Below are 24994 nucleotides of genomic sequence, written 5' to 3'. Positions count from 1 at the left end.
GGCGTCTCCGACCTTTGCGCGGGGGCGGGAGGGCCGGCTGGTTTGGGGAGGCGGCGGGAGCTAGGAACCCGATGCGGGCGAGCGGCGCCGGAGATGGCTTCGGCTGGAGGCGGCGACTGCGAAGCCGCCGCGCCCGAGGCGGACCGTCCTCACCAGCGGCCCTTCCTGATCGGGGTGAGCGGCGGCACCGCGAGCGGCAAGGTAAGGAGCTGGGCGGGGGGGCTTGCGTGTCACCCCGACCCCCAGCCCCCTGGGATTCCGGGCCGCCCGATCCGGCCTCCGTCCAGAGAGAGATCCCAGCCTCTGGTTGTCGAGGTGCCCCCTCCCGGGCGTGGGCGTAGGCCGGGCTGGGGGCTGGCCGAGGGGCTGCGGCGTGACGGACCGGGCCCCGACAGGGCGTGGGCCGGGAGTGGGGCGCTGGACCTCGGGGCTCCCCCCAAGCCTCCCGTTGGCCTGGCCTCTCGTAGCTTCCAGGTCCGCGTTGCCCCTGACGGACCTGGCAGCCCCTCGGGACCTGGTGGGTCCGTCTCCAGAAGCCAGGTCTGTGCAGGCCCAACGCCCGCGGCGGGATGAGCGTCTCCAGGCGGGGATCTGTTTCTCTGTCCCCAGTCAACCGTGTGTGAGAAGATCATGGAGCTGCTGGGACAGAATGAAGTAGACCACCGGCAGCGGAAGCTGGTCATCCTCAGTCAGGACAGTTTCTATAAGGTCCTGACTGCGGAACAGAAGGCCAAGGCCTTGAAGGGACAGTACAATTTCGACCATCCAGGTAGAGACCCTGAGAGTAGGGAGGGTGTGTGGGAGGAGGGCAGAGCAGGGAGACTGGGTCCAGGGTTGGACAGGGATACAGAGAAACCTGAGTGGTTCCGTGAAATCACCTGAATAATCCGCGCTGGAGCCGACTGTGTGGTTAGGCCAGGAAGTCTTTCCGGAGCTCTCCGGGCCCTGGGCGATGCTGCAGGAGTTACAGGCTCCTTTGATTGGAGCCAGTCAGGATGTCTTCACCTCAGAAGGGCCTGCAGGACCACTGCTCTGCCACAACTGTGGTCGTCGAGAAATCCACTCACCTCCCTGCTATTAGTGGCCCTCTGCACAGGTCACGACCACCATGGCCTTTCAGTTCCCCACCTACCCTGGGGCAGAGGCCTCAAGAGGCCAGCAGTGGGTAAACAAGAACCAGAGGCCTTGAAGCCCTGTTTCCTGGTCTGATTAGGGGCCAGGAGAACAGGTGGAGATGGAGTGGGTCAGGCAGAAGGGCCAGCCTGTCCCTGCCTGCTGCTACTGGGAGATTCCACTCTGTGGCTGGCTCCCATCTTCATTCCTTTCCAGGGGACACATGGAAGGCGGCCTGAGAAGCAGACGCCTGGCTCACCTGCCTCCCAGGGCTGGCCGATTAGGAGATCCCTGTGTTCAAACTTCTGGGTGGGACAGTAACCTGAGCAGTGGCAATGCCTGAGGGCAGCAAGGACAGATCCATCCTGGGATTTAGATCCTGCAAACATAAACTAGAGGCAGCTCCTCGTCCAAATGTTTCTTAGGGTCGTTGGTAGTACCTGCACCCAGCTGTGCTGACCCCAAGGCAGGGCAAGTTCCCTCCTGTCCCCAGCACAAGGACACTGGGCTCATCTTGTTCCCTCCCTGCAGATGCTTTTGATAACGATTTGATGCACAGGACTCTGAAAAACATTGTGGAAGGCAAAACTGTCGAGGTCCCAACCTATGATTTTGTGACCCACTCAAGGTAAGCAAGTGGTTCCTGGGAGGAGAGGGCTGTGTGCTGGGGGCTGGTGAGGACAACCCCCCTGGGACCCCACAGTGGGCCCCGCCCTGCTGGTTCTGGGGACACCCTTCTCCCGCACTGGGATCTGTGCTCACCACAGAGTCAGTGCCTGGGGACTGAAGCTGACTGCAGGCTCCCCACCTGCTCTCGCCTCGCAGGTTAGCGGAGACCACAGTGGTCTACCCTGCAGACGTGGTCCTGTTTGAGGGCATCTTGGTGTTCTACAGCCAGGAGATCCGGGACATGTTCCACCTGCGCCTCTTTGTGGACACTGACTCCGATGTCAGGCTGTCAAGAAGAGGTAAGGTGAACTCGGGCCTCCCTGCCTCCATTCTGGCCAGCTGCGAGGCCTGAGGTCTGAAGGCCCCCGCCTTGTTCCTGTGGCTGCAGTTCTTCGGGACGTGCACCGTGGCCGGGACCTGGAGCAGATTCTGACGCAGTACACCACCTTCGTCAAGCCAGCCTTCGAGGAGTTCTGCCTCCCGGTACTGCCTTTCGCTTACTTGGGAACCTCCTCCCCTCTCCCTTTTCAGAAGGACCCACAGTGCCCTGTTCTCTGAGAGCTGAGTTGTGCTGTATAAATGGGGTCTGCTGTATAAATGGAGAAATTAGCTTATTGTAGCTAAGTTCACAGGGAGCAGGTCTTAGCTATGAATGTGTTCTCTGTTCTTTCCACCCTCGCTGCCTCAAAGAGCCCAGGTCCCCGTCTTCCTGCCGCCAGCATCCCCCCTGCCCCAGGCCTTCCCCCACAACACCTGCCATTTCCCGGGGCCCTGCCTGTCAGCTGACACACACCGTGCGCTCCCCTATCCCTGCTTAGGATGGCAGGCTCCACGAGGGTAGGGGTTTTTGTCTGTTCACTGCCAAAATGGTGTCTGGCACATAGTAGGTGCTTAATAACTTCACCCATGCCAGGTGTGTCTCTGGGCTGCCCTTGGCCGGCACTGGAAGGTCCAGCGGCTTGCAGAGAGGAGGGACTCACTGTGTGTGGCCACCTGTCTCTTCCTCCATCTTACACTTCTCACTAGATAGGACTGGTGGAGGGATTTAAAGGGAAATTTAACAATATTTTGCTGCTGCTTTTTTTTGGTTGTTAATATTTTGCTTCTTAAATGTAAAAATACAGCACAAAGGAACGGGCAGCAGACAAGTAGGACAGAGCTACACTGATGGCCGATGAGTTTCTGGACTGTTGTAGTCTCTCATTCATAGAAAGACACTTCGCGAAGTCGGTAGCTGATGGTAAAACTTTGGACACCACGTGTGACTGGGGGCCCCCGCGTGGAGGCAGGACCATTCTCAGCCTGAGCCTCCCTCTCCCCGCAACCCGTTACATGTAGCCACACACTGAGTCCAGCTAACCTGGTCATGCCCCCCCCCCCGACCCTGCCCACCATCCCCACAGTGAAGCCCTTTCTCAGCTTTTTGCTGGGCTGCACTTCTGCACCCTCAGCCCACCGTCTGCGCCCCCCCGAGAGGCCGCCTGGTAGAAGGCAGCCCTGGTCCTCCTGTGCTCACGTCTTTAGAGGGTGTCCGCTGCCTGCAGACGCGGCGGCCCCAAGACTCGGTCCCACCTGCCCCCGGGGGCTCATCTCTTGTGACGGGCCTCGTTGCCCCAGATCCACACGCCAGCGACACTTGGTGGTGTGCGGTCTGTCTCTTGGCTCAGACCGTTTTCTGCCTCGCCTCCCTCTGTTGATTCAGATGCAGCCCCCTTAGCAGCATCTGGTTGGGGTCCTCCGATGGCCCTGCACCCCCTGGTGTCTGTCCCTGGTCACTCCGCAGAGCACTGGGCAGGGAGTGAGTTACCGGCGTGGGAGCAGGTGAGGGCGCTGGCGGAAGGGCGCAGGCTCTGCGGACATCCTCGCCTGCAGTGCAGCCCTGTTGTCACCGGGGTGAGAACGCTGCACCTGCCCCGCTTGCTCCTCCGGCTTCTTGTCAAGGTCCCAGACTCCAGCGGAGGAAGGCCCCGTGTAGGGGCAGGGCGCCCGCTTCACTTGGCCCAGGGAAGCAGGCCGTCAGCACAGAGAACCAGTCTCTGCAGCGGTGTTCATGGAGAGAGCAGCCTCAGAGACACCAGGCAGCAGGGCCGTTTCCTCTGGCTGCCTTGGCCCCCTTTCCCTCACTTCTGGAGCCACTGTCTCTCAGCTGGTTGAGAACTACCCTGCTGGGCCAGGCCGGGCCTGCTCCCCTGCCTCTGGCCCCAAGCAGGCTGAAATCACCTTCAGGACAGGCCCTTACGAGACCCTCCTTTTCTTGCCTTACAGACGAAGAAGTATGCTGACGTGATAATCCCTCGAGGGGTGGACAACATGGGTAAGGACAAGGCCTGCCGGCCACCCCGACCCCTCCCAGGGCCATGAAGCAGGCACTGCCCTTCCTGTCACGGTCCCTGAGATGTCCCTGCGTGAGGCGTATCGGTGGCACTTGGAAAAATATTAAACGTGTTGTACAGCTTAAACTGTACTGTGTCACAACATACTGTGTCAGTTACACCTCAGTGCAGCTGGAGGGGAAAATAGACGTATGGAAAACTGTTTGCAGGGAGCCACTTGTTAGCAGGAAGTATTTTAACCAGCGTTAGTACCGAAACCCTCATCCACCAAGCCGGGTAGGTTTTGTGCTCGGCCCTGGCGCGCACCCGTCTGTCTGCGGAGGCCCCGGGGAGAAGGGCCGCATGCTTCCCGAGTAAGGACGCTGAGCGGTTCCCTAGGTGGGCAGCCCTCCTGGCTGAGTGCCCCAGGGCCTCAGGGCCGCAATGGAGAACAGAGGCGGCTGACCCCGCCCTTGTCTGTCCTTGCTGCAGTGGCCATCAACTTGATTGTGCAGCACATCCAGGACATCCTCAACGGCGACATCTGCAAGTGGCACCGCGGAGGGTCCAACGGGCGCAGCTACAAGAGGACGTTTTCCGAGCCCGGGGACCACCCCGGGGTGCTGACTTCGGGCAAACGGTCACACCTGGAGTCCAGCAGCAGGCCCCACTGAGGAGCGGGGTGCTCGGCTCCCGGCGGTCCAGAGATGCCCGCCTGCCACCAAAAACGCAACCGCCACTTCTTCTCAGCGGCCGGTATGGACGGGGTGGTGTCAGGGTCTGGGGTCCCTCACTAACTCGGGAATCCTGGACGCGTCATTCAAACTGGGTTTGACAGGCTATCTGCAGGCGACCCTGACGTTTTCACCTGCCGCCTCGAGTTAAGGAGGCTGAGCCTCTAGTTACTGAGAAATGCCACCCAACACGTGGGAAGCAAGTAACGTACCTGGGGGGATGTTGAGGAAACAGCCTGGCTGCTGTGACCATGACAGTAAGGACACAGTGAGGAAGACTGGTCTGTTTCACACACACGTAACCGAAGCAGAAGGCTGCAGGCCTTTTTGCGTTACACAGCCACGTTTTCTGCTGCAGTACGCTGCCTAACCCCTTGCTCGTGGTGGCCCCTCAGCCCAGTCTCGTGACCCACCAGTGGGTCGTGAACCCGGTACGTACGGATCTGGAACTCAAGGAGCCAGAGAGGGGCTTCCTTCCTCCTGGCCTGCGCTCCGAAGGCAGAGCCGGGGCGAGCCCTGGGGAGCAAGCGTTTCCTTAACCAGCAACAAACACACAACGGGGGGAGTGCCCGGCTCACCCAGCCCTGAGCCTGCCTGGTGGGGGCCCGCCTTCTAGAAGGCGCAGCGCCCTCACAGTCCTGCTCAGGGCCCCTGAGCCCAGCTGCTGTCTGGACAGGCCTTCCCCGGTGCCACCCGCAGCCAAGTCCAGGGGACACCACCCGCGGCCAAGGTGTGTGTGGACCAAAGGGGCACGGACAGATGCTGCTGCCAGAGGCGGCCTGTCCCCATGCTCTCCCTGCGTCCGCGCCTCAGACGCTCGTGGGCTTGTCCTGGCTTGTCCTCCCTCCCACGTGGCAGCTGTTTCTGTAAAACTGATCCCCTCCCATCACCACCAGCTCCCGAGTACTAACTGTATTCACGCAAGACAACGTCCATCGAGCGTGGCTGGACTCGGTGGCCGGTTCTGATGACCATGTGACAGGCTTGTCAAGCTTGCTGTGCTCTTGGAGAGAGAATCAGTAAATAACATCGACTACGAATGCCCGTTTGTCCCTTTTTAATTACATAAAAAAGGGTGAATTCAGGACAAGGAAGTGTACAGATGACAAACCTTGGCGGTTAAAGGCACTACTCGCTCACATACCTCTCGGCAGAATCTCAGGGCAGGGGGTTCTAAGAGTCAGTGACAGTGAGGAGTCACACCCAGTGTCCCATGACCACCTCACCAGGGCTGTCACCCCAGTAGCTTCTCTGGCACTGAAGCGTGAGGGTGATTCCTCAAGGCCTGGCTGGGGACAGGGGCTCTGGGGGAGCAGGACCAGGCCCGTCAGCCAAATCCCATCACTGGCCTCTGTCAGCAGGACCGGGGCCCTGTCTGGATTGACCTAACTCACTCCCTTCCTGCCTCTTCTCCACCATCCCCGAGTCCTACGCTGGCCACTCCACACTCAGTTCAGGAGGCTCTTAGGAGTCAGTGGAGGGAGAGCATGTTCTTTGTGGCCTGGGAAAAGTAGACTTTGCTCAAAATGATGTGGTAGTCAGGGGACCGTTCCAGGGACAAAACCAGAAAGGAGTCCTTGTCGAGCCAGAGTCCCCACCACACTGAGAGCCAGTCTGCTGGTCAGAAACACACGCTCCTAAAAGAGGCTTCTACCTTGGCCCGACCCGGCCCTGCCGTTCACCATGCTCCTGAACTGCTAGTGTTTTCGGATCAAGATGTCCCAGCTGTCTTTCCAGCGGAGGGCCTTGAGTTCACTGGGTGAGAGTGACCTGTCCCCATAGGTTAGGGGACGCAGTGTGTTCGACACATGACAGGCGGAGGCGAACCAGGCCACAACCAGCGCGCCGAAGAGGCTCCTCTGAAGCTGGGACCTGCGGGCGCCAGAGCGGAGCGCGGGCCTGGGGAGGCTGGCTCGTCCCCACAACACCCTCTCCACATCACTCGCTCACGTGGTCACCCACCCCAGCCTTTCTATTCCTCCTGCCCCCCCACCTGTCAGCCCTTATCACACCCTGCACGATGCACTGAGCCCTGCCCTCCTCGCCCCTGTGCTTCCAGAATCTCCACAGCTTCTGCTCCATCTAACCCCTGATGCTGGCGTGCTGTCCCCAAGCCCAGCGCAGTCACAGCACAGTCCCCGAGATACTCTGAGGCTCCTGGCTACCAAAAGAAGAGAGGACGCACCTTCTGCTCTGACCTCCAGAACTCGCTCCGGTTCACAGAGCTTCCTGGTTTCTTTCTACCTCGCGCCTTGCAATCCAGCCAGTAGCCACTGGCTGCTCCAGGCCACACCGCACAGTTTCCTTTCCTTTCCTTTGCTCCAGGCCTAAAGGTCCTTCCCCATTTGCCATCGTCTCCCTCCAGCCTCAGCTTCATCCTCTGAGCCCCCCTCAGTGCCTTGTGCCTCTTTCGTGACCTAACCCAGTCCACGTCACACTGAAGCTGCCATTCATGACCCCCAGCCCCTGGCCTCCAAGGTGCGAGGCCCTGTACCTGCACAGGTGGTCGCTGATGTGCTCGAAGACCACGGGGAGCAGCAGGATCTGGAAGGTGAGCGCGGGCAGGTAGTGGTACAGGAAGAGCGTCTTCTCCATCAGGAAGAAGGGGAGGTAGTTCACGGCCCAGCCCCCGGCACACAGCGCCCCAGCCAGCACCCAGCGCAGCCAGGAATCTGGGAGGAGAAGTCATCTTAGGCCGGCGCACTTCCTGCAGGCCAGCAGGCTGGCTTCCTTGTCTGGAAGGGACACACCAGCTCCCGGCTTCCATCTCCCTTCCAAGTCCTTCCCACCGTGTCTGGAGGAGGAACAGACTGTGTCCTAAGAACCTACTGTAACTTCCCGCTGGTCCTACCATCCCTTCCTGAGAGACCCCCGCCCCCCTGGGGCCAGGCCCCGCTTATTCTCGATCCCCCCTGGTCTCAGCTGACCCGGGAATCCTAAGTTCGGTCTGACTCCTTGGGGAGCAGTGGAGGGGCTGGATCTGTGCACACACCCAGGGGAGCCAGGACCCAGTGGAGAGGGTGGGCCAGCTCAGAGCTGAGCCCGGAGAAGGCGCCTTTGGGGCCGGCCCTGCCCTGGGTGTTTGCTCCTTCTGTGTTTCAGGATGGTTTTAAGGGGGTTCTGTCCTTGCAAATGGCCACTCAACCACCCCTGACTAAGTGCCCATTAGCTGCTCTGTCCGATCAGCCACTTCCAGGGCATCCTGGGGTCAGGGAGCAAGTCCTTGACCTGCACTTCCCTGGGGAAGCCTGGAAGGCCATGTGAGAACTGGACTGCAACACTCTCTCCAGGGAGAGAAATAACTTAAGTTCCCTTGAGGCAGGAACAAAGAGGCTGCCTCAAGGCACTGCCTCCGGGTGCAGCTGGGTTGATCCTCGAAGCTCCCATCAGAGCCAGGTGGAGGGGGCGTGTGGGCGGCCCTCGTGGGCTGCTGCACGAACCCTCAGGGAGGTCGTAGACTTTCCTTCGGCGTCTGAGCAGGTACCAGAGGAAGAGCAGGGCGTACACCATGGTGGCGAGGCTGGCCGAAGCCCAGATCACGACGTTCCCAAGCAGGTGGATCTGGGCCTGCAGCGCACACGGAGACTCGGTCACCGCAGCCAAGACGCTGCAGCCCCAGCGCCATCCGCACCCTCCACCCTTGCCGCCAGGATGGATGTGCCTGTGCCCGGTGAGACCCTGTCTACCGAAGGGCGAAGGGTCTCAGTTTTGTAAGTTGCAACTGAGAACTGGGAGTGGACGGGACTCCTTTCCGACAACAGAGCTGCTCACAGAGGGGAGGTAGGGCTGCAGGGTTCCAGGGAAGCTCTCATCTCAGACCCTGCTTCTCAGCGAGCGAGCGCTCCCTGGCTTGTGGAGAAAGGCGAGCATCCCAGCAGACACCCGTCAGTCAGTGATTACTGGGCACTGCCTGCATGCTGCGACGGTGCTCCCAGGTGGAGAGAGAGGATGTAGGTAAACAGCACTGGCTGGCTCGGATGCCAGGTGCTATGCAGGAAATCAAGCGGGGCTATTTAAAACCATGTTTGCCAGAGATGGGAACCATGCACTCCCACCCCAGCAGTGACGCCTGGTTTCCCTCGACCTGCAGACATGCTAGGACCCGACTCCCTGGCATCTCACAGGAGCTTTGGCCCTGTGCTGCCAAAGCACTTAGAGAAAAGCAGGTCCTAGGCATTTGTCAGAGAAGAACAAGAGAAAGCTGGGCCTTGGTCGGGAGCAATGGCTACTTTCAGCAGCAGAGGATTCTCGGGCACGGGGCAACTCTGCCCACGCAAATGCTCCACTTACACTGGTCCTGGGGTGCAGCCAGTAAGCGATGTTGGTGTCCAGCATGACCCAGTCCAGGGGCGTAGAGCTGTACTTGTGTTCTGAGTCATCACTTCTCACCGTCAGCATTCTCCACTGCAATAAAGCAGAGGTCTCCCGGAGTCACAGGGACAGCCAGCTGCCTCCCTCGCTCAGGGATCTGCCAGGCGTCGGGCTAAACTGCTGCTCCTCTCACGGGGACATCCAACTTCAAGTTCATTTAGATCACGCAGCGGAGGCAGTGCAACGGGCCAGGAGACCTGAATTCGAACCCCGCAGTGGCTCCAGGAGGCGCCTACCCTAGGGCTCCCACCGCCCGTCTCTTGATTAAGCGATGGGACTGGGTGCTAAGGGCAACTTTAGATTCGGGACCCTGAGTGTCTGGTTCCCAGTCCTCTAGGGCTCTGTCATGTTGACTGTGGCCCACTGTGACCTGACCTGTGTGGCGATGCCATGATGCTGCAGTCTCCTCGGTCCCTGACTGTTCCTGCCGACAAAGCCCCGAGGCAGGGGACCGACAGTGCCGTGTGTGTCATAGTGAACAGAGGGAAACGCTCCCCGGCTGCCCAGCCAGGTCCCAGTGTAAAGACTGACGCTGGGCAGTAAGAGTCCTACAGACCACACCGCACTCTGCAGACCGGGGGGACAAAGTCACACCCCCTCCACCCGCCTGTCACCTGCAGCTCCGAGAACCTGGCCATGAAGCTCAGGTTCCTGCTGATGTCGCTCTCCGTCGGTGAGTGCAGCTCCAGCTCCCGCTCCTTCTGCTCCTGGCCTGACGGACACACCGGGACCCAAAAAACCAGAGCAGAAGCAGGTCAGAAGCCCCCGCAGGAAATGTCAGCTCAGTCAGACGCTGACATCGCTGCTTTTCAAACAACCTGCCAAGGCTCCTTCCAACCGCATCGCTCCATGTGGTTTTCCCTGCCGTGCACAATTTCCCCCCATCTGCTGAGGATCTTTTGGGCAAGAAAGCTCAGTGGTACTGCCTTCCAGGGACCCCGGGCCCTCTCCCTGGTGCTTTACGGCTTCAGCTTGCACGGGGAGGGAGAGGGTTTGGAGCAGAGCTCAGTGCCCGTGTTCCCTTCCCACCAGGGACTCAGCGCGGGGTCTCGGGGGCGCAGGTGGCTGGGGGACTCACTCTTGCCGTAGCGATGTTCCTCCACATTCCACACGGTGCTCTCGTGGTAGCCCCGGGACAGCTTCTCCCCGACCACCTCCAGCTGCCGAAAGCCCCAATCTGGGAGGTGCGCCCCGCTCAGCTAGCAAATTGGGGGAGGGGAGGGTGTGACGGGGGTGCCTGAGTCCCCATCTCAGCTCAGCCAGGGGGAACCCCACCCTGGTCACTGTTCAGTAGCCAACAAGAGCAGCTGGCTCTCCAGTGGGGATCTTCACATGAGGGTCCAGTTCTGAGAAGTTACACAGATGCCCCTTCCACCTTCAGTGTAAACACAGCAAAGACTTCGCCCAAACCCGCCGGGCAGGAGCCGGGAGAGCTTGAAGGGTCTCCCCCATGGCTGAGAGCGGCCAAGCCTAGAGGAAGTGCCTGGTTACCTTCAGGATGGCCGAGGTGTTCACATGCACGAAGCGGACCTCGGACAGGATGGTCTTCCAGACCTCTGCGTCCGACTCCCGGTTCACAATGTCCTGTAAGAGCAGATCTTGTCCATTAGTTCATTCCTTGTCAAGTTTCCCTAAGTGTAAAATGAAGACCAGTCACCCAACAGTGAGGCTGACTCGGTCTGGTGTGAGGGGGCCATCCCCCAGGGAGACTGACGGCTGATCCTGGACGGCGCTGTCAACCCTCTTCCTGAGACCTGTGCAAGGTGCTGGTGGGGGTCAGGGCGGGGGCACCGCCCGCCTCCAGACGCTGCCCCTGGGGAGGGACCGCCCTCCTCCAGACGCTGCCCAGAGCAGCCTTTTCAGCGGGCACTTAAAGACGATGCTTCTCCTCGTGCTTCTGTGATTCCTGGTCAGTGTGAGGGCTCAGAGCTCGGACCAAACACAAAGATGGTGCAAAGGAAGTTGGAGCCTGTCCCTGAAAAGATGCCCTTAGAGGGGGCTCCTGACTTTAGATAATAAAAAACAGCATCTGAAGAGCTTGGCACTGTCGTTTGGAACTCACTGGAGCCTGGCGACGGCCCCGGAGGTCAGGCAGCTGCTGACGAGCCAGAACCCGAGGGCTACGCGGGAGCAGGACAGGAGGGCTGGCCCAGAACACAGACCCCGCTCAGCCGCCCTCCCCGCCGGTTCCCTGCACTTCTCTTCCTGGGAATGTGGGCGTGTGGGGCTGATGTGCCACCAGCCTGGGCGGGGGAGCAGGAAAAGGGTCGACCACGGCCTCGGCAGCGGCAGCGAGGGGAGCAGGCAGGACCTTCAGGAGAATCCTGGGGACAAGGGACGGGGGCAACAACTCAAGTCGGGGAGGGACACGGAGCGCCTGCGGCACACAGCCCAGGCCCTGCTCTGCACAGAGACTGAAGGCGGCCTCCGCGGCCCCTGCTGCCGCACGGGTAAGCACCGCAGGGCATCTGGCTCTCCCAGAGGCAGGCCCCGGGTGATAGCCACACCACCACTGTGTTTCGTACTCAGGTCCTTGACTTCAAAGGGTCCAACAATCCAGGAACAGAACACTTCCCTCCCACTGCCCTGCCCCGGGCACTGCGTGTGGCCCTGAAGAGTGAGGGATGCATCCAGAGGAAGGCGCCCCCAGGCCCGGGGACCAGGAACGGGGGTGCTGGTGTCCTGCCATGGAGCACCCAGCAGCCATTCCCCTAGGAATCCTTGTTCACATTGGGCAAGTGCTGATGAAAGAGGCTCCTGGCTGAGGGAAGGTGGCCAGAGCCCCAACCACGTGTGTTCAGTGAGCTGGTCTGGAGGCTAAAAACAGTGGAGGGAAACCTCTCCGGGCAGCGCAGAGCCAGGTGGAGCCCTGTGGGGGGCGTTCACCAGTCGTGCCTGAAGCTCCTTCCTCTGGTACCAGAAAACCACCCAAGTCCTGCGTGCCCTAGAATGGGGAGGCTGCCCCCTGCGCAAACCCCCTACCTCACTGTACACCTGCTCACTGATCCTAGGGCGTGGTTTGGAACGTGCCGTGTTGCTTGCGCACGTTTCCAGTGGGGACTCACCAGTCTCCAGAGGTTCTGGGCGGGCATGGAGATGTTGTAGTCGACGTAGCAGGAGACCTCCTGCGAGTGGGGGCTCAGGGGGGCCGCCACGTCATGCCTGGAAAACCAAACAATGCTGCGGAGGGGCCTCCCCGAGCTCAGCTCCTCTGGAAGGCACTCACTGGTTCTTTAAGGGGGAAAAACGCTTCCTGGGAAACAAAGCCAGCTGTGTCTTAAAGCATTACCACTGCCACTCCCCAAGGAAGCACCACTGTGAGCTTGGCAACGAATCAAACAAGAAGGGCAGAAGCCCTGCGATAATCACACTTCTGGGGGAAAGCACAAGATACGGAATCCGGCAGGCGTCCATCTAGACCACGGGCCTCTTTCAGAGGAAGAGCCACGCCCAGGCGCGCAGCCGGAGCAGGCTGGGGGCTCCCTGCCACCAGGACTTGACTCGAAGTGGGTGGGGCGCTAAGAATATTGTTGGAAGACCAGGTCCCCTCTGTGATGTTGACCTCAGACGCCCAGAAACACCATTTCCCCTTGTTCACTCACTGGGAAATCACGCTTTATCAAGCTTTGCGCAGGGCCCTCTGGAGGAGCTGGGGACCCCGCAGTGAGCGGGGAGATGGCCCTCACACCCTGAAAAGGAAAGACTCGACCACAGGCCTCCTGAGCATTATGAATAATCTCAAAACAGGCTGGGGACACTGTGCAAGAAACGCTTTTGGTGAGGGGACACTTCAGCTGACCCCTGAATAAACTGCGTGAATGGGCTGTGGGGCAGGGGGGGCCTTAGTGAAAGAACATTCCAGGCAGACAGAACAAATGTGAAGGCCCCAGGGGGCTGCACTTGGTCATTTTGGGGATAGTGGGGGGGGTGACTGGCATGTTCCCCAGGGAGTCACCAGGTGGGGGGTATCAAGGGCCTGCAGCCAGGGGAGAGGTGGGGGGTTGTTCTGAGTGTGACAGTCGCACTGGAAGTCACTGGAGGGACCTCAGCAGAGAAGCGATGCCAGTAGGATGTGTGTTTTGCAAAGACGGCAGTGGCTGCTGCGCAGGAACGGGAGGCACAGGTCGGGGTGGCTCCCAAGGACGAGTGAAGGGGCTGGGTGCGGGGGTGGGTGAGGAGAGAGGGGAGTGGATCTTCCGATGCAGTGACTAGGAATGAACAGGGAGAGGATGACAGCTGAGCCGCTACCGACCCAAGGCAGAGAGCCCAGGCGTTCAGCAGGGAGGCCAGGACTGAGGCTCGGATGTGGGTCACGAAGACCCCATGGGATGACCTGGGAGGCCGGGTGGAAGGGGAACAAAGGCGGCTACTCAGGGGTCAAGGCAGGGAGGGTCCTGACTCCATCCCCCAGTTTAGATCCTTCTTGAACTCACTTCTACTTCAGTGGGGCCCACATCTGCAAGGGTGCCTGCGCTGTGTTCTGGGCAGGACTCTCCCGTCACTCAAGCCCCTTGGCTGCATCCCGGCTCCGATCACGAAGGCTCCCCTCCCGCCCCCTCCCTCCTAGCCGAGGCCATCGCTGGGCACGCCCACAACATCCAGTGCAGAGCAAGGCAGCGGCACTGGGCACGCACTGCTCTGGACTCACGTGTTGAGGAAGCGGGTGGTCATGCCGTGCACCAGCTGCACGATGTCGCCGTGCCGCACGGGCCTTGGAGGATTGTTCACCACCAGCTGGTGCCTGGGGAGAAAGTGCTGGTGTCAGGGCCCTGTCCTCGCTTTGGCAATTTGGGATTCCGCAGCCACCCCATCAGTTTGCACCTTGTTCGAGGTGAGTGCGTGGGAAAACACAGCCCGTATACTTTATTTAAAAACTCTTTCCTGAAACCTCAGGTCACTTTCCAGGCCTCCCAGCGTGGCCCTGTTCACCATCGTCTCGCTGTGGCTGCGCTATACTTGCTAAGAACGCCCGCGCCTGCCCCCAGACCCTTCTAACAGGCAGACTTCGGCTCCGTATTCACTCAGAGAAAGAGGACGAAGGGCCCATCAGGCCCTGATGCTGGGCTGGGTGCTGAGTATCTGGCTAAGGCCAGATGTGGTCACTGCCCTCCAGTTACTGCACTAAGCGGGAAGCAGGGAGCGGACACAGGGCAGCCTATGGGACAGTGACAGACGGGACCGCGAGCCCTGGAGGGCGGCTGAGATAGCCTCCCAGAGGAGGTGACCCGCAGCGCTAAGTCAGAGGGAGTCTGCCAGTGCGACTTTGCCCGGCTGCGGGGACAGCGCGTGCAGTGCAGAGCCGAGGCAGGAGGCCCCCTGGCTCCAGAAACGCAGAGGCAGGGCGAGTGCCATGTGTGGGAGCAGGAGCAGGGCGAGGGAGGCTGGAGCCAGTGGAGCGGCCCTGCAGGCCACCCTGAGGGGCCGGATTCATTCTAAGAGCCATGGAAGCCCAGCTCTCAGGAAGACGCTGAGCAGGAGAGTGACCTGGCACCTTGGGGCTACAGGCGCTGCCGGGTTGCGGGGTAGGGGGAAGGTAGGCATGGATGCATGCAGACTGAGGTGGGGGGGGGCAGTGGAGACCAGAGAGTTCAAGATCTCGGGGATTGGCTGGAGGCAGAATCAACAAGACTGGCTGATGGGCTGGAGGTGGGGGGTCACCGAGGCTCAGTGAGAGAAAGCCTTTGGAGAGGGGATTCTCCCTTGTGCATGGAGGGGAGGGGAGAGGGTGAGGGGGAGTGGAGGCAGACGGACACAGGAGGAGGAGAGTTTGGGACGTGCCTGTAAATACCTGGGATGAAATGCTGGGCTAAGTCTCTGACCGCAGGCTTCTCAGCACAGCAGGCCCCAAAGCTTCAAGCGGGGAGGGGGCGCGTGGACAGAGAGGCCTGGGACTAAGGCAGGGGCGTCCAGGACCTGCACTCACCTCCCGGGGTCCTTTATAATCCACCAGTTATTGACGTCCTTGAAGGGGTAACAGGTCACCTGCTGCTGGTGGGAGCTGCCTCGGCCACTCTCATAGCTGCATGAAGAGGATGCGCCTGTAGGTGGGGCCGAGGGGCCCTGACTCCCCAGGCCCCTCTGGGCGCCCCCCGGCCAGGTGTCCGGGCGTCCTGCCAGGCCCTCGGTGGCTCTCCACGCAGAAGCCACAAGACTCATCGAGAACTGGGGTCTAAGAGCTCGATTTCTTTTTGTCTCACAAACTCATTCACATCAAGTGAAAGCAGGCAACAGCAACAAATGTGAGAAAATAAGACACTTTATAGTCTTCAAACGACAAACGTCACTTTCCTTACATCACGGGGTAGGTGCTCTGGTGGGAATGAAGCCAGCAGGGCACGGGTTTGCCAAAGGCGTTCTTCAGAGTGACCTGGGAGCCGTAGGCCACCTCCAGTGGTTGGCCTTGTGTGATGCGTGCCAGGCCCCCCTGAGACAGAAGGAGAGTGGCCAGTGAGCGAGAGAGAGCGAGAGAGAACGCGGCCATCCTGTCCTGTTGCGCTGTGGCACCACTGACTGTAGGCTGCCCCCCGCCACTCACCCACCTCATCCCTCCCCGCTCGTTCTCGTTTACTTCTTACAAGCACCCTGGGATAAAGGCAATTACATCCGTCCAAGAGATGCAAAAACTGGGACTTAGGTGAGTCAAGAAATTTGCCAGAACACCCAGAACTGGCTGCTGGCCGGGCCGGCACTTAAGAGCGGGCCTGTCCGACCTCAGAGCCCACACTCCTGCTCACCTCCATGGGAGCAGTTTATTGTTTTTGCAAAGTCAGTCTGAGTGAACATGGAGCCGCGTTTGCCCGGTGCCCCCAGCACCTGCGCAGACACAGCAGGACGGCCCAGCTCCCAGCACCCCTGCTGCGGAGCGCGGACCCCTTCCCCTCCCCACACCGCCAGCAGGTTCAGAACTAGCTAAAAACAGTGAAGCAGACACCTCACTTCTTGACCTGACTTTTCTCTACTGCTCGCTTGGTGCAGTTCGTGTAAGAAAACTTTGGGTCGAGTGTTGCCTTCCTTCTCAGGTCGCAGGGGGTCCCGCTTTTACCTCCAAGCTGGCCTGGAAAGCACTGGACATGATTTGGTCGTGGGGCCCAGAACGGCAGAGCAGGGCCAGGTGGACGTAGAAGAACAGCAGGTACGTGGCGGCTGGGATGAGCAGCAGAGCCACAGCTCGGGCCAGCAGGTGGCAGAGCACACAGACCTGCCAGACCAGGGAGGAGGAGTCACTGCCCCCTAGCCCTGCTGCTCAGGGGACGACGGGCCCACCCCGGGCCACAGACCCCGCCGCTCAGGGAGCACCGGCTGCCGAAGCTCCGAGCTGCCTACAGACGCAGACCGGGAGGCTGGCCCCGGCTGGGCCTCCTCCAAGGCCCTGGCACCAGGCGCTCCCTGCAGCCCCGCGGGCCAGCCTCCCCAAGCACTGGACGTCAGCACCTACGTTTGACAGCGTCTGGTCTCCTATCAGGTGCCAGGTGTGGACGGCGGCAACTCCGAGCACGAGCAGGTAGGTGAACACACCCACGTATTTGACGCTGAGGAGAGAAAGCTGAGATGAGACAGCCCGAGGGGATGCGGACACTGGTCCGCCCACCGGAGGGTCAAACTCACCCAACTGCACAGGAGCAGGCCACGCCCGTCAACGTCAGCCAAAACCACCAGCTCAGGGAGAAGGGCCTGGGGCAAAGCAGAGCAGTGAGCTGGGAACTCAGACTGTTTCCTGAAGGCCGGAGAAGGCGCCCCCTCGGAGATCTCAGGGTCTGCTGGCTGTGCCAAGCTTCAGGGACAAGAAAATGATTCCACATCTCCCAAAAGAGCCATCAGTCCTGAGAGAATTTTCCTTTTTGGCCAGAACATTTTTTTCCACTTAAAGTTACAGAAAAATAAGAATTATTTTTAGTCACAAGCCAAGAGCCAATCAAGGTGCCCAAAAAATGGGGAGCAGCTCCCCCAAATGGAAAGGGACCAGACCTTCTCAGGCCAACAACCCACCGAGACCCCCCTTTCTTACCAGCTAGGGAGGACACGCCCCGTCTTCCGTACCTGTATTTCTGGGAGTTGAAGAACTTCAGGTAAGACAGCACGGCCAATAGATCAAAAAATATCAGCACTGACTCCAAAAGCATCAGCCGTGACTGAGTGACCAGAGCGTTCTCTGTCAGAAAGATGGCGCGTGTCGGCCCCGGACAGGGACACACACCAATCGTCGCCGAACATGAAGGCGGGAATTTCAGACCCAGGGTGGCTGGGAGGGGGCATGCAGGCTCTGAAGCACGAAGGCCAATTCTGGGGCGTGAGTCACGCCTGTAGGACTTTGGGGATGTCCCTGAACCTTTCTGAGCCTTCATTTTCCTCATCTGCAGGAGACATTCCCACTCTGCAGGGCCACCTAGACTGTCTCACATTCTCTGGGCATGGGGTTCCAGTTAGGGTCGGTGCTCAACAGACATGAATTCTTTTTATTTTCATCTCATTTAATTTCATGTGTTCAGAGACCTGGGCTGAGAGGTCCTTTCTGAGGAATGTCCACTAATTGCTGAGTCCACCTGCATCCCCACTGGTCAGCTTCTCATTTGAGGACAGACGTGGTCGGAGCAAGAGATGCTCATTGTGGACGTAGGAGCAGTGCTTGGGCAGCCCGCCACCCTCGCCTGCACCTCCTAATGTTGCAGTCTGCACACAGCCCCAGGATCCCACCACCTGGGACTGGGGTGACTCCCAGAGTCCAACCTGGACAAATCAGATGTGCTTTCTGCTGTCTTGTGAGTGGAAGTCGCTGCAGGGGGTCCATCTTCCAAAGCCATGAGCCTCCCCCTGCTGCCACCCGGCACACTGACACAGGACAAAGGCCAGGGTGAGGGGATCCCCCCCAACACACACCACAGGGGGCGGAGGCCCAGGTCTTACCGATCAGCACCAGCAGAGCGGCCCCCATGGCGGCACAGGGAGAGAAGCCCAGCTCCCACACGATCTGGTAAGCCATGGGGACCGACAGGGCCCCTGCGAGGGCCGGCAGCAGGCGCAGACACCACACGGGCACGTTGCTGCTGTATTCTGGAAAAGCAAGCACAGCAGGGCTGAGCGACTGGGCACACGCTGCCTGCATCTGCTGCCCATGCCTCTTCATACAGTGCATCAGGGTCACAGACTAAATCTCAAGTTTGCAAGACAGGAGACCACATCGGGAGCGGGGTGTACGGGCCATGGGCAAGGCTTTCCAAGGAGCTTCATGTGGTCAAGGACCAGTTCTCAGTAAGTACAGGAATGATGCTGAGGACCCTGAAAGGAGTTAACGCTTATGTGTAAGTTCACCCTGTCTATCTCCAAAAACACTGGCAACACAAAATTTATATGCACGAAAGATAATTGCAGTCAGATGACATGTACAGAGAGTGTGCTTCGTGGATCAAAAACCAGGGATGAAATACTTACTGTAACTAAACACTACGATATTTACCAGACTTTGTATTGAAACAATTTATCATACCCTGGATTCAGATTAATAAACCAATTGTCAGGGGAGGGCATGCTCAGTGGCTCCGTGGTGGAGTGCATGCTTAGCATGCACGAGGTCCTGGGTTCAGTCCCCAGTATCTCCATTAAAAGGAAAAAAGAACGGTACACCATAGTTGTGAAACTTTATTACTTAACCTTCCTACTTCTCCATTCTAATTTATGTAAATTAATAAGGGAAATGAAAATATTTTACCTGCTCCAATTCTGTTCCACAAAAAGTTACCATCGAATCCTCCTATATAACCTAAAACAGAAGATTAACGAGTAACTATCCTGTTTGGTAAATATTTCTGAAATACCAAACTGTGGCAGGCAACAAGGAAACAATAACCAGAGAATGAGACACCACTTCTGCCCTCGAGAAATTTCATTTATAAGTGTTCAAGGCCCACCTCTCTTACTAATGAATCCTACCTCCCAAGGCCAGCAGCATGTGGCCAAACGGCGGTCCACTGCCGTCCAAGAAGAAGATCCGCTTCATGTAAAAAGAGATGTACTGCCCATAATACACCTCATCAAAACTGAAAAGCAAACCCACGTCACAGTCAACTAGAAATCTTAACTGTCAACAAACAGCACGAGGATAAATGTACAGCTGTGTCCAAATGACTCTGGACGGTGACCTGCAAAGGTTGGATCTTTACCCCAACCATATGGTGTCCCCAACTCAAGGCTTAGCCCCCTGTCCACTGTGTCTGCAGCCAAGAGCTGGAGTCAGACCTGGTGACCTGACAGAACAGTCGCAGGTATAAAAGATAATCAGGGACATGTGATGACATGGAGGAACTGCTGTCGGTTTCTCACGTGTGATGATGTTTCTGTGTTGAAAATCCTGCTCTTTTAGAGACAGATACTGAATTGTTGATGAGTGAAACATAAAGTCTCTGATGTGCCTCAAAAAAATCCACCGCAGGGAGGGGGTTGGCTATGAGCTGGGAACTGTTGAAGCTGGGTGATGAATATATAGTTCTCCCCACTTTTGTATATGTTTGATGTTTTCCATCATAAAAAGTTAAATGAAAAAGAACACATGTATTACTCACATAATCAACAACCCTTTAATAATAATGGCAATCATTTCCCACTATGACACTCTCAGGTCAGTGAGGACTCACTTCCAAATTCCTCAATCTTCCACCCTCCACTCTCCAGAATGTCAGTGGTCACCCAAGACTACTGCACCCACTATAGACCCATGGGGCAAGACCGAATCGGTGGCCTCTGCAGGGGCTGTCCTGGGGCAAGGTAATCTCTCCACTGACTGCCAAAAACACCCATCACCGGGAAGACCATAATTTTACTCTCCCATTTATGCTGTTTGTTTAAAAAGGCACTTCCTGTCGCCAGTGCACTGAACAAATTACAGTTCCTTCCAATTCACCCTGAATGGAATTGTTTGGCTTACACCACAGCCCGTGGATAGGCAAGTTGCCACAGCCGGCTCAGTAACCCGACCGCAGTCAGAGCCACAACATTCAAGTTGATGTCAGCTGTCACCACCACAGGGCGCTGCAGAAATCCCATCTTGCAAAAAAGCAGGCGTGGGAGGATGCTCTGGGAAAAAAGCAGGAAATTGTCATCAGAACACCTGTGGCAGGCACCCTGAAGACTCACAAGAGACTGAACAGGACCCTGGATGCACCAGGGAGGACCACGGTGTGGGGTTGCTGAGAAAGTCAGGTGGGTACCAGCAGTCAACCAAGGTGGGGATTCAGAACTGAATATTCATTCGCTCCACCAACACCTGCTGGGCACTTCCTGTCAATGAATGAGGCTGCCTCCCTGCCTCACCTCATCTGGGCAGTGTGAACAGCTTACAGCCAGGTGACCTCCATCCCCTGAGCCTCAGAGCCTCCCTCCCTTCCCGCCTTGTGACAGCACCATCCCCTGGGCGTCCCCTTTCTCACCCTGAGGGCGCATGTGCAACCGGCAACCTGTTTCCTTCCCGAGGCTTCATCCTCCCTTGGGCTCCACTTCTCTTATCTGCCTCCGGCACCCTGTTTCTCTTTTCTGCATCTGGTCTCTAGCAGTGCGCTTCCATCCTTACGGCTACATATGTCCTGGATGTTTCTCCCTGCAGCTTCATCTGCCCTGAGCACCCCTCTTCTCTCCAGAGATGTGATCTGCCCTGGGAGGCACTGCCTTTCTCTCACAGGCTGCACTTGTCCCGGGCTGCTATCCTTCCCAAAGGTTTCATCTGCCCCTGGGCGCCGCCCCTTTCTCGCCGGGCACAGCTGCCCCGGGCGTTCCCTTCTCAGACCCAGGCTGCGTCTTACGGCAGGCCCCTCTCCCGGCGCGCACCTGCCCTCGGCCCCGCCGCTGGGTCGCGCAGGACCCGGCCGCCCCCGGCCCCAGTTCCCCCGCAGGCCGCGCACGCGCGTCCCGCACTGACTGTCCGGCTCCCGGCTGGGCTGTAGTCCCCAGCACCCTAAACGTACTCAGCGTTTCTTGAAGTCCCCGCAGAGCCGCTCCCCGCGCCCGGCCACGCCTCGGATCGGCCTTGGGGGCGGGGGGTGGCGCGCCGACCGTTGAGGGCGAGGGCGCTCGGCACTCTCCGCCGCCCACCGGCCCGCTCGACGCTCGACTCGCCGCGTCTGCGGGCCCCGCGGGGGGTGTGGCGCGCGTGCGCAGTGGGCGAGGGCGACGCGCGTGCGCACCGTGTGGGCTCAAGCCGCCTTGGGGTCAGTAACGGCTTTGGCACTCCGGGATTGCTATGCGCGCAAACACGAGCACCTCCTTAAAACGACCCAGTGGGACCTTATCTGCACTTCGCTCAGTGTGGCGCCGACGCGCGCGTAGGCGGAGGCGGGCCTGGGGCCGCTGCGCCCCCCGTCCCCCCCGGCCCCACACAGCCTTCGTGGCCCGGCGCAGCGCGCTCCGCAGCGGGACACAGTACCTCGGGTTAAGGGAATGGCCGGGACGATTAACCGGCAGGAAGACAACCCTGCTTCCCGGCCCCTTGTCGATATGGGAGTTAACCCTCAAGAACAAAAGGATACTGCAGGTTCAATAACTGAAATGAATGTTGGTCACCCGGTGTTAGGCGGCATTACCTAGGTTGTGGGGAGGGAGGGAGCTGGGCTTCCTGGACCCCGGAGGATTGGGGTTGGGCTCTCAGCCCTTGGTCTTTCATACAAAAGCAGGGACCGTCCGCGTCATCAGAATTCAGAGGCCCCATCCTGTGGGGTCCTGTGGGGCCCCCGGGCTCCCTCGCGGCAGGGCTCCTCGAGGTCTGAACTGCCTGTCACCAGAAGCAGTGAATCCAGGGGGCGGGGTGGCCGGTAGAGCTGAGCGCCTCCCTGCCCTGGCTCGAGGATTCTACAGTCGAGAGGCTCAGGAGGAGAATCTGCGGGCCGGGATTCCTCATGGAAACTGTTAAACTTACTTGGGGATAATTTAGAAGTTTCCTACAGTCTTACCTGGTGCAAGCTGCCCACGACCTCCTTGCAGCCACACTCCCCCACGGGGTAGGCACTGGTTACAACTCATGTTTTACAGTGAGGGAAATTGTGACTCAGGAATGGTGAAGTGACTCTCCCAAGGTCGCAAAGCCACCAGTGGATGGCAGAAATGAGAGCTATTGCTTGAACCCAAATCCAAGCTCTCGACACTGCCCTGCCGGCACCTGGCCTCCTCTCTCCTATCCCAAGGTGCAGCACAATCCTCTCTAACTTACAGCCAAATGGGATGCTAGAGGTGGCAACAAAACAGGACAAATGAAGAGCAGGACGGCGAGGGCAGGGGTGGGACTGCTAACCCACCCCTTTGGAAGATGCTTTAACCGCAGGTTTCAACCGCACCTCCCCCCAGAGTGCCATAAGGTGTTTCAGTCCAGTCTCTCCTGATATTCAGAGAACGAAAACTTTTGTCTGTGAGTCTCTAGTCAAATGACAGAGAATCGAGGACACATAACCTGTGGAAGCATGTTCAGCGGTGGTTTTTTTTTTTAACTTTTTTTATTTAAATAAGGAGAATTCTTTCATATGGAAAGAGCTAGTACAATCACATATTTGAAAGGAGAAACAACAGGTACTGAACCGGAGGGAAGAGGGGAGGGTGAGTGGGCCACCATGGCCAGTTGAGTCCACAGTTCCATTTCCATCCAAGGTCAAAGCTCCCCCAAACAACGTAGAAACAAGCTGCATGTTACACCTTTAGCCATCGTCTGCCCTTTCAAATATCTGGTCTACGTGAAAAGACAAAGAGAGGAAAGGCCAAAATAAGGAAAAAAAAAACAAACCACCCTCTCAGGAACAAAACCCCAAACCCTTTTGATGATGCAAGGCATGAGGTCCGAAGCCTGGAGTACAGTATCCCCTCTGAACAACGGAAGAGTCATCCACGCAGCTTTACAGAAAGTTCCACTCCCAGGCTTCGCAGCGTGAAGGAAGGGCCCTGGAGACACTGCTGCCATCTTGGAGACCACCTAACGGCTGGAGAAAAGCTGAAAAGCAGGTGGGATGCACCGGGAAGATCACTAGCCACAAATGCGCTGGTGGTCCGGGTCGAGAGCACAGCTGGGGGGCAGCGTCTGACCCCGTCCCTGAGCCACTCCTGTCGGGGTGATCTCTCTTAGGTCCGTCTCACATTTTTCAGACAGGAAGAGCTGGCTTTCTGGAAGTCTGCATTTCCCAGTCATCACAGAACACAACAAAGCACAAACATTCTAGTGTCCTTGGCTGTGGAAGGCCATTTCCAACAGACCTTCTAACCCAGGCTTGCTCTGCAAGAAGGGAAAAGGAACAAATGCAAATTTGAGAGGCAACATGCAGCTACTTGGCAGAGGGGAACCAAACAGCAGAGGGGGCTTTCCCAGTTCACCACCCACTGCCCCAAGGGGCCAGATCTGCATGAGGCTGCACACGTGTGCACACCCTCCACCTCCTTGGCCCGTGGGCATTAGTCACAAACCTCATCAACCATCCAGAAGGTGGATCCAGAAGACAGGAGGACGAGGGTACGGCTGGAGAGAACTGATGCCAATATTTAACAAGCTACCACAGTATCCCCTCAAAATGGCTGGAATAGCCATGGCTTTGGAACCGGACCAACCGAGTTTCCTGAATGTGGGAAAGTCATCCTTTAGTTTTCCCCCTTAAAGAACCAAGAGCCAGAAGTGTATGAATTCCAAGTTTGAAAACAGTAATCATGTTGATTAAAAAAAAAAGAGAGAGAAGCAATGGTAAAGAAAACCAGACCAAATACAGCTGACAAAGAAGTCTTCAGTGGGGGACGACGCCTCACAGATACATGAACCCACACTCTGGGGCTTCACCCCACTGAGAAACTGACGCTGGACGTGCACTACGGCGGGTCACTGCTGCCGAGTAGCGGGCTACAGCTTCAACAGCCAGGGCAAAGCTGCCAGCATCAGAAGAGAGGGCATTTTTAGTAGGCAAAGGTGCAGGGAGAAGGTTCTGACACCCCCCACAACCTCAGTGGCAGAAAAGTTAAGTGCTGGTCTTCGCCTGTTCCCGCCAAAGCCTCACAGCATTCTGGCAGAGGCCTCTGCATGGACATGCACTCTGAGGATGGGGATTTGAAGCCAAAGTAAGACCTTAAGTCCTATTACCTTGAGCTTGGCTCTAAAAACCACATTAGAGGAGAGATATTGCACCTTAAAACATGTCTGCACTAATCAGACCTGATTAACTCTGCATTTAATCAGGCCAAGGAAGGGACTGGGTGTTGGGCAGGCCTGAGGCCTACCTTCTGCCTCCAGAGTTCAATTCAAAATCCGTATCTTAGTGGGAAAGAGACCACAGCTTGGGCACAGAGAGGTGGTAAACGCACTGAACTTCACATGCAATTTCCTGGCCTTTCCTGCACAGAATAATTCAGACATTATATATAAATAGAGCAGTGAAACATTTACCTTTTTTTCACCTAGACCTACAACATCAATACATATAAATAAATTCTAGTGTTTTCTGTTTTTATTGGGGAGTGGGGGATACAGGGGTAGAGAAAAGGGCAGGATAACAGGTGACCCTTTTTTCCCCCCTCAAACAGGGAGCACTGTCACTGTGATGGCAGGTTCACCTGAAGGGTACATCTTGAGTTTGTAACAGCATCCAGGACTGTTCTGTTGAATTCCAAAGTGACAAAAACTTTTTTCCTTTTGACAGACAACGTGCACTGGAATTAAGTGTGAGGGGTCTGGCCGTGTTTTCTAACTGTAAGTGTGTGGCTCCCGCAGGGGCGGCCGGAAGCAGAGAGGAGGGCGGCTCGGGACTGGGACAGCAGCCAGATGCCCGCCGGGGAAGTGGGTGGAGAGCGCATGGG

General features: G+C 58.0%; 2 protein-coding genes and 1 pseudogene across 6 annotated transcripts; 2 read left to right on the top strand and 1 right to left on the bottom strand.

Annotated features, from left to right (window-relative positions):
• UCK1 (uridine-cytidine kinase 1) lies at positions 1-5868 on the top strand. The gene is made up of 7 exons (XM_072960335.1): positions 1-201; positions 610-769; positions 1645-1741; positions 1939-2081; positions 2171-2265; positions 4048-4096; positions 4587-5868. Exons 1-7 carry the CDS (start codon positions 94-96, stop codon positions 4766-4768), a joined length of 834 nt encoding a protein of 277 aa, XP_072816436.1. The 5' UTR covers positions 1-93; the 3' UTR covers positions 4769-5868.
• On the bottom strand, positions 5869-21864 carry POMT1 (protein O-mannosyltransferase 1). 5 transcript variants are annotated; one of them, XM_072960332.1, is made up of 20 exons: positions 21763-21864; positions 20115-20263; positions 19124-19230; positions 18903-18953; positions 18101-18247; positions 17237-17348; positions 16805-16870; positions 16635-16728; positions 16242-16397; positions 15493-15623; positions 15123-15218; positions 13848-13940; positions 12265-12361; positions 10691-10783; positions 10278-10398; positions 9814-9911; positions 9119-9232; positions 8269-8395; positions 7323-7500; positions 5869-6700 (listed from the first exon to the last, which is right to left on the bottom strand). In XM_072960332.1, the coding sequence occupies exons 2-20, from the start codon at positions 20231-20233 to the stop codon at positions 6526-6528; spliced, it is 2175 nt and encodes a 724-aa protein (XP_072816433.1). In that variant the 5' UTR covers positions 20234-20263; positions 21763-21864; the 3' UTR covers positions 5869-6525. The 5 variants fall into 5 exon arrangements, with proteins under 5 accessions (XP_072816433.1, XP_072816432.1, XP_006216668.1 ...); XM_072960331.1 differs by lacking the exon at positions 21763-21864 and adding an exon at positions 21148-21302; XM_006216606.4 differs by lacking the exon at positions 21763-21864 and adding an exon at positions 20617-21054.
• Positions 21577-24632, top strand: LOC140696187 (uncharacterized; annotated as a pseudogene).
• Positions 24633-24994: the final 362 nt, after the last annotated feature.

The sequence above is a fragment of the Vicugna pacos genome, chromosome 4 (assembly GCF_048564905.1).
Source record: "Vicugna pacos chromosome 4, VicPac4, whole genome shotgun sequence".
Classification (NCBI taxonomy): domain Eukaryota; kingdom Metazoa; phylum Chordata; class Mammalia; order Artiodactyla; family Camelidae; genus Vicugna; species Vicugna pacos.
This window is presented reverse-complemented; position numbering and strand designations above follow the sequence as displayed.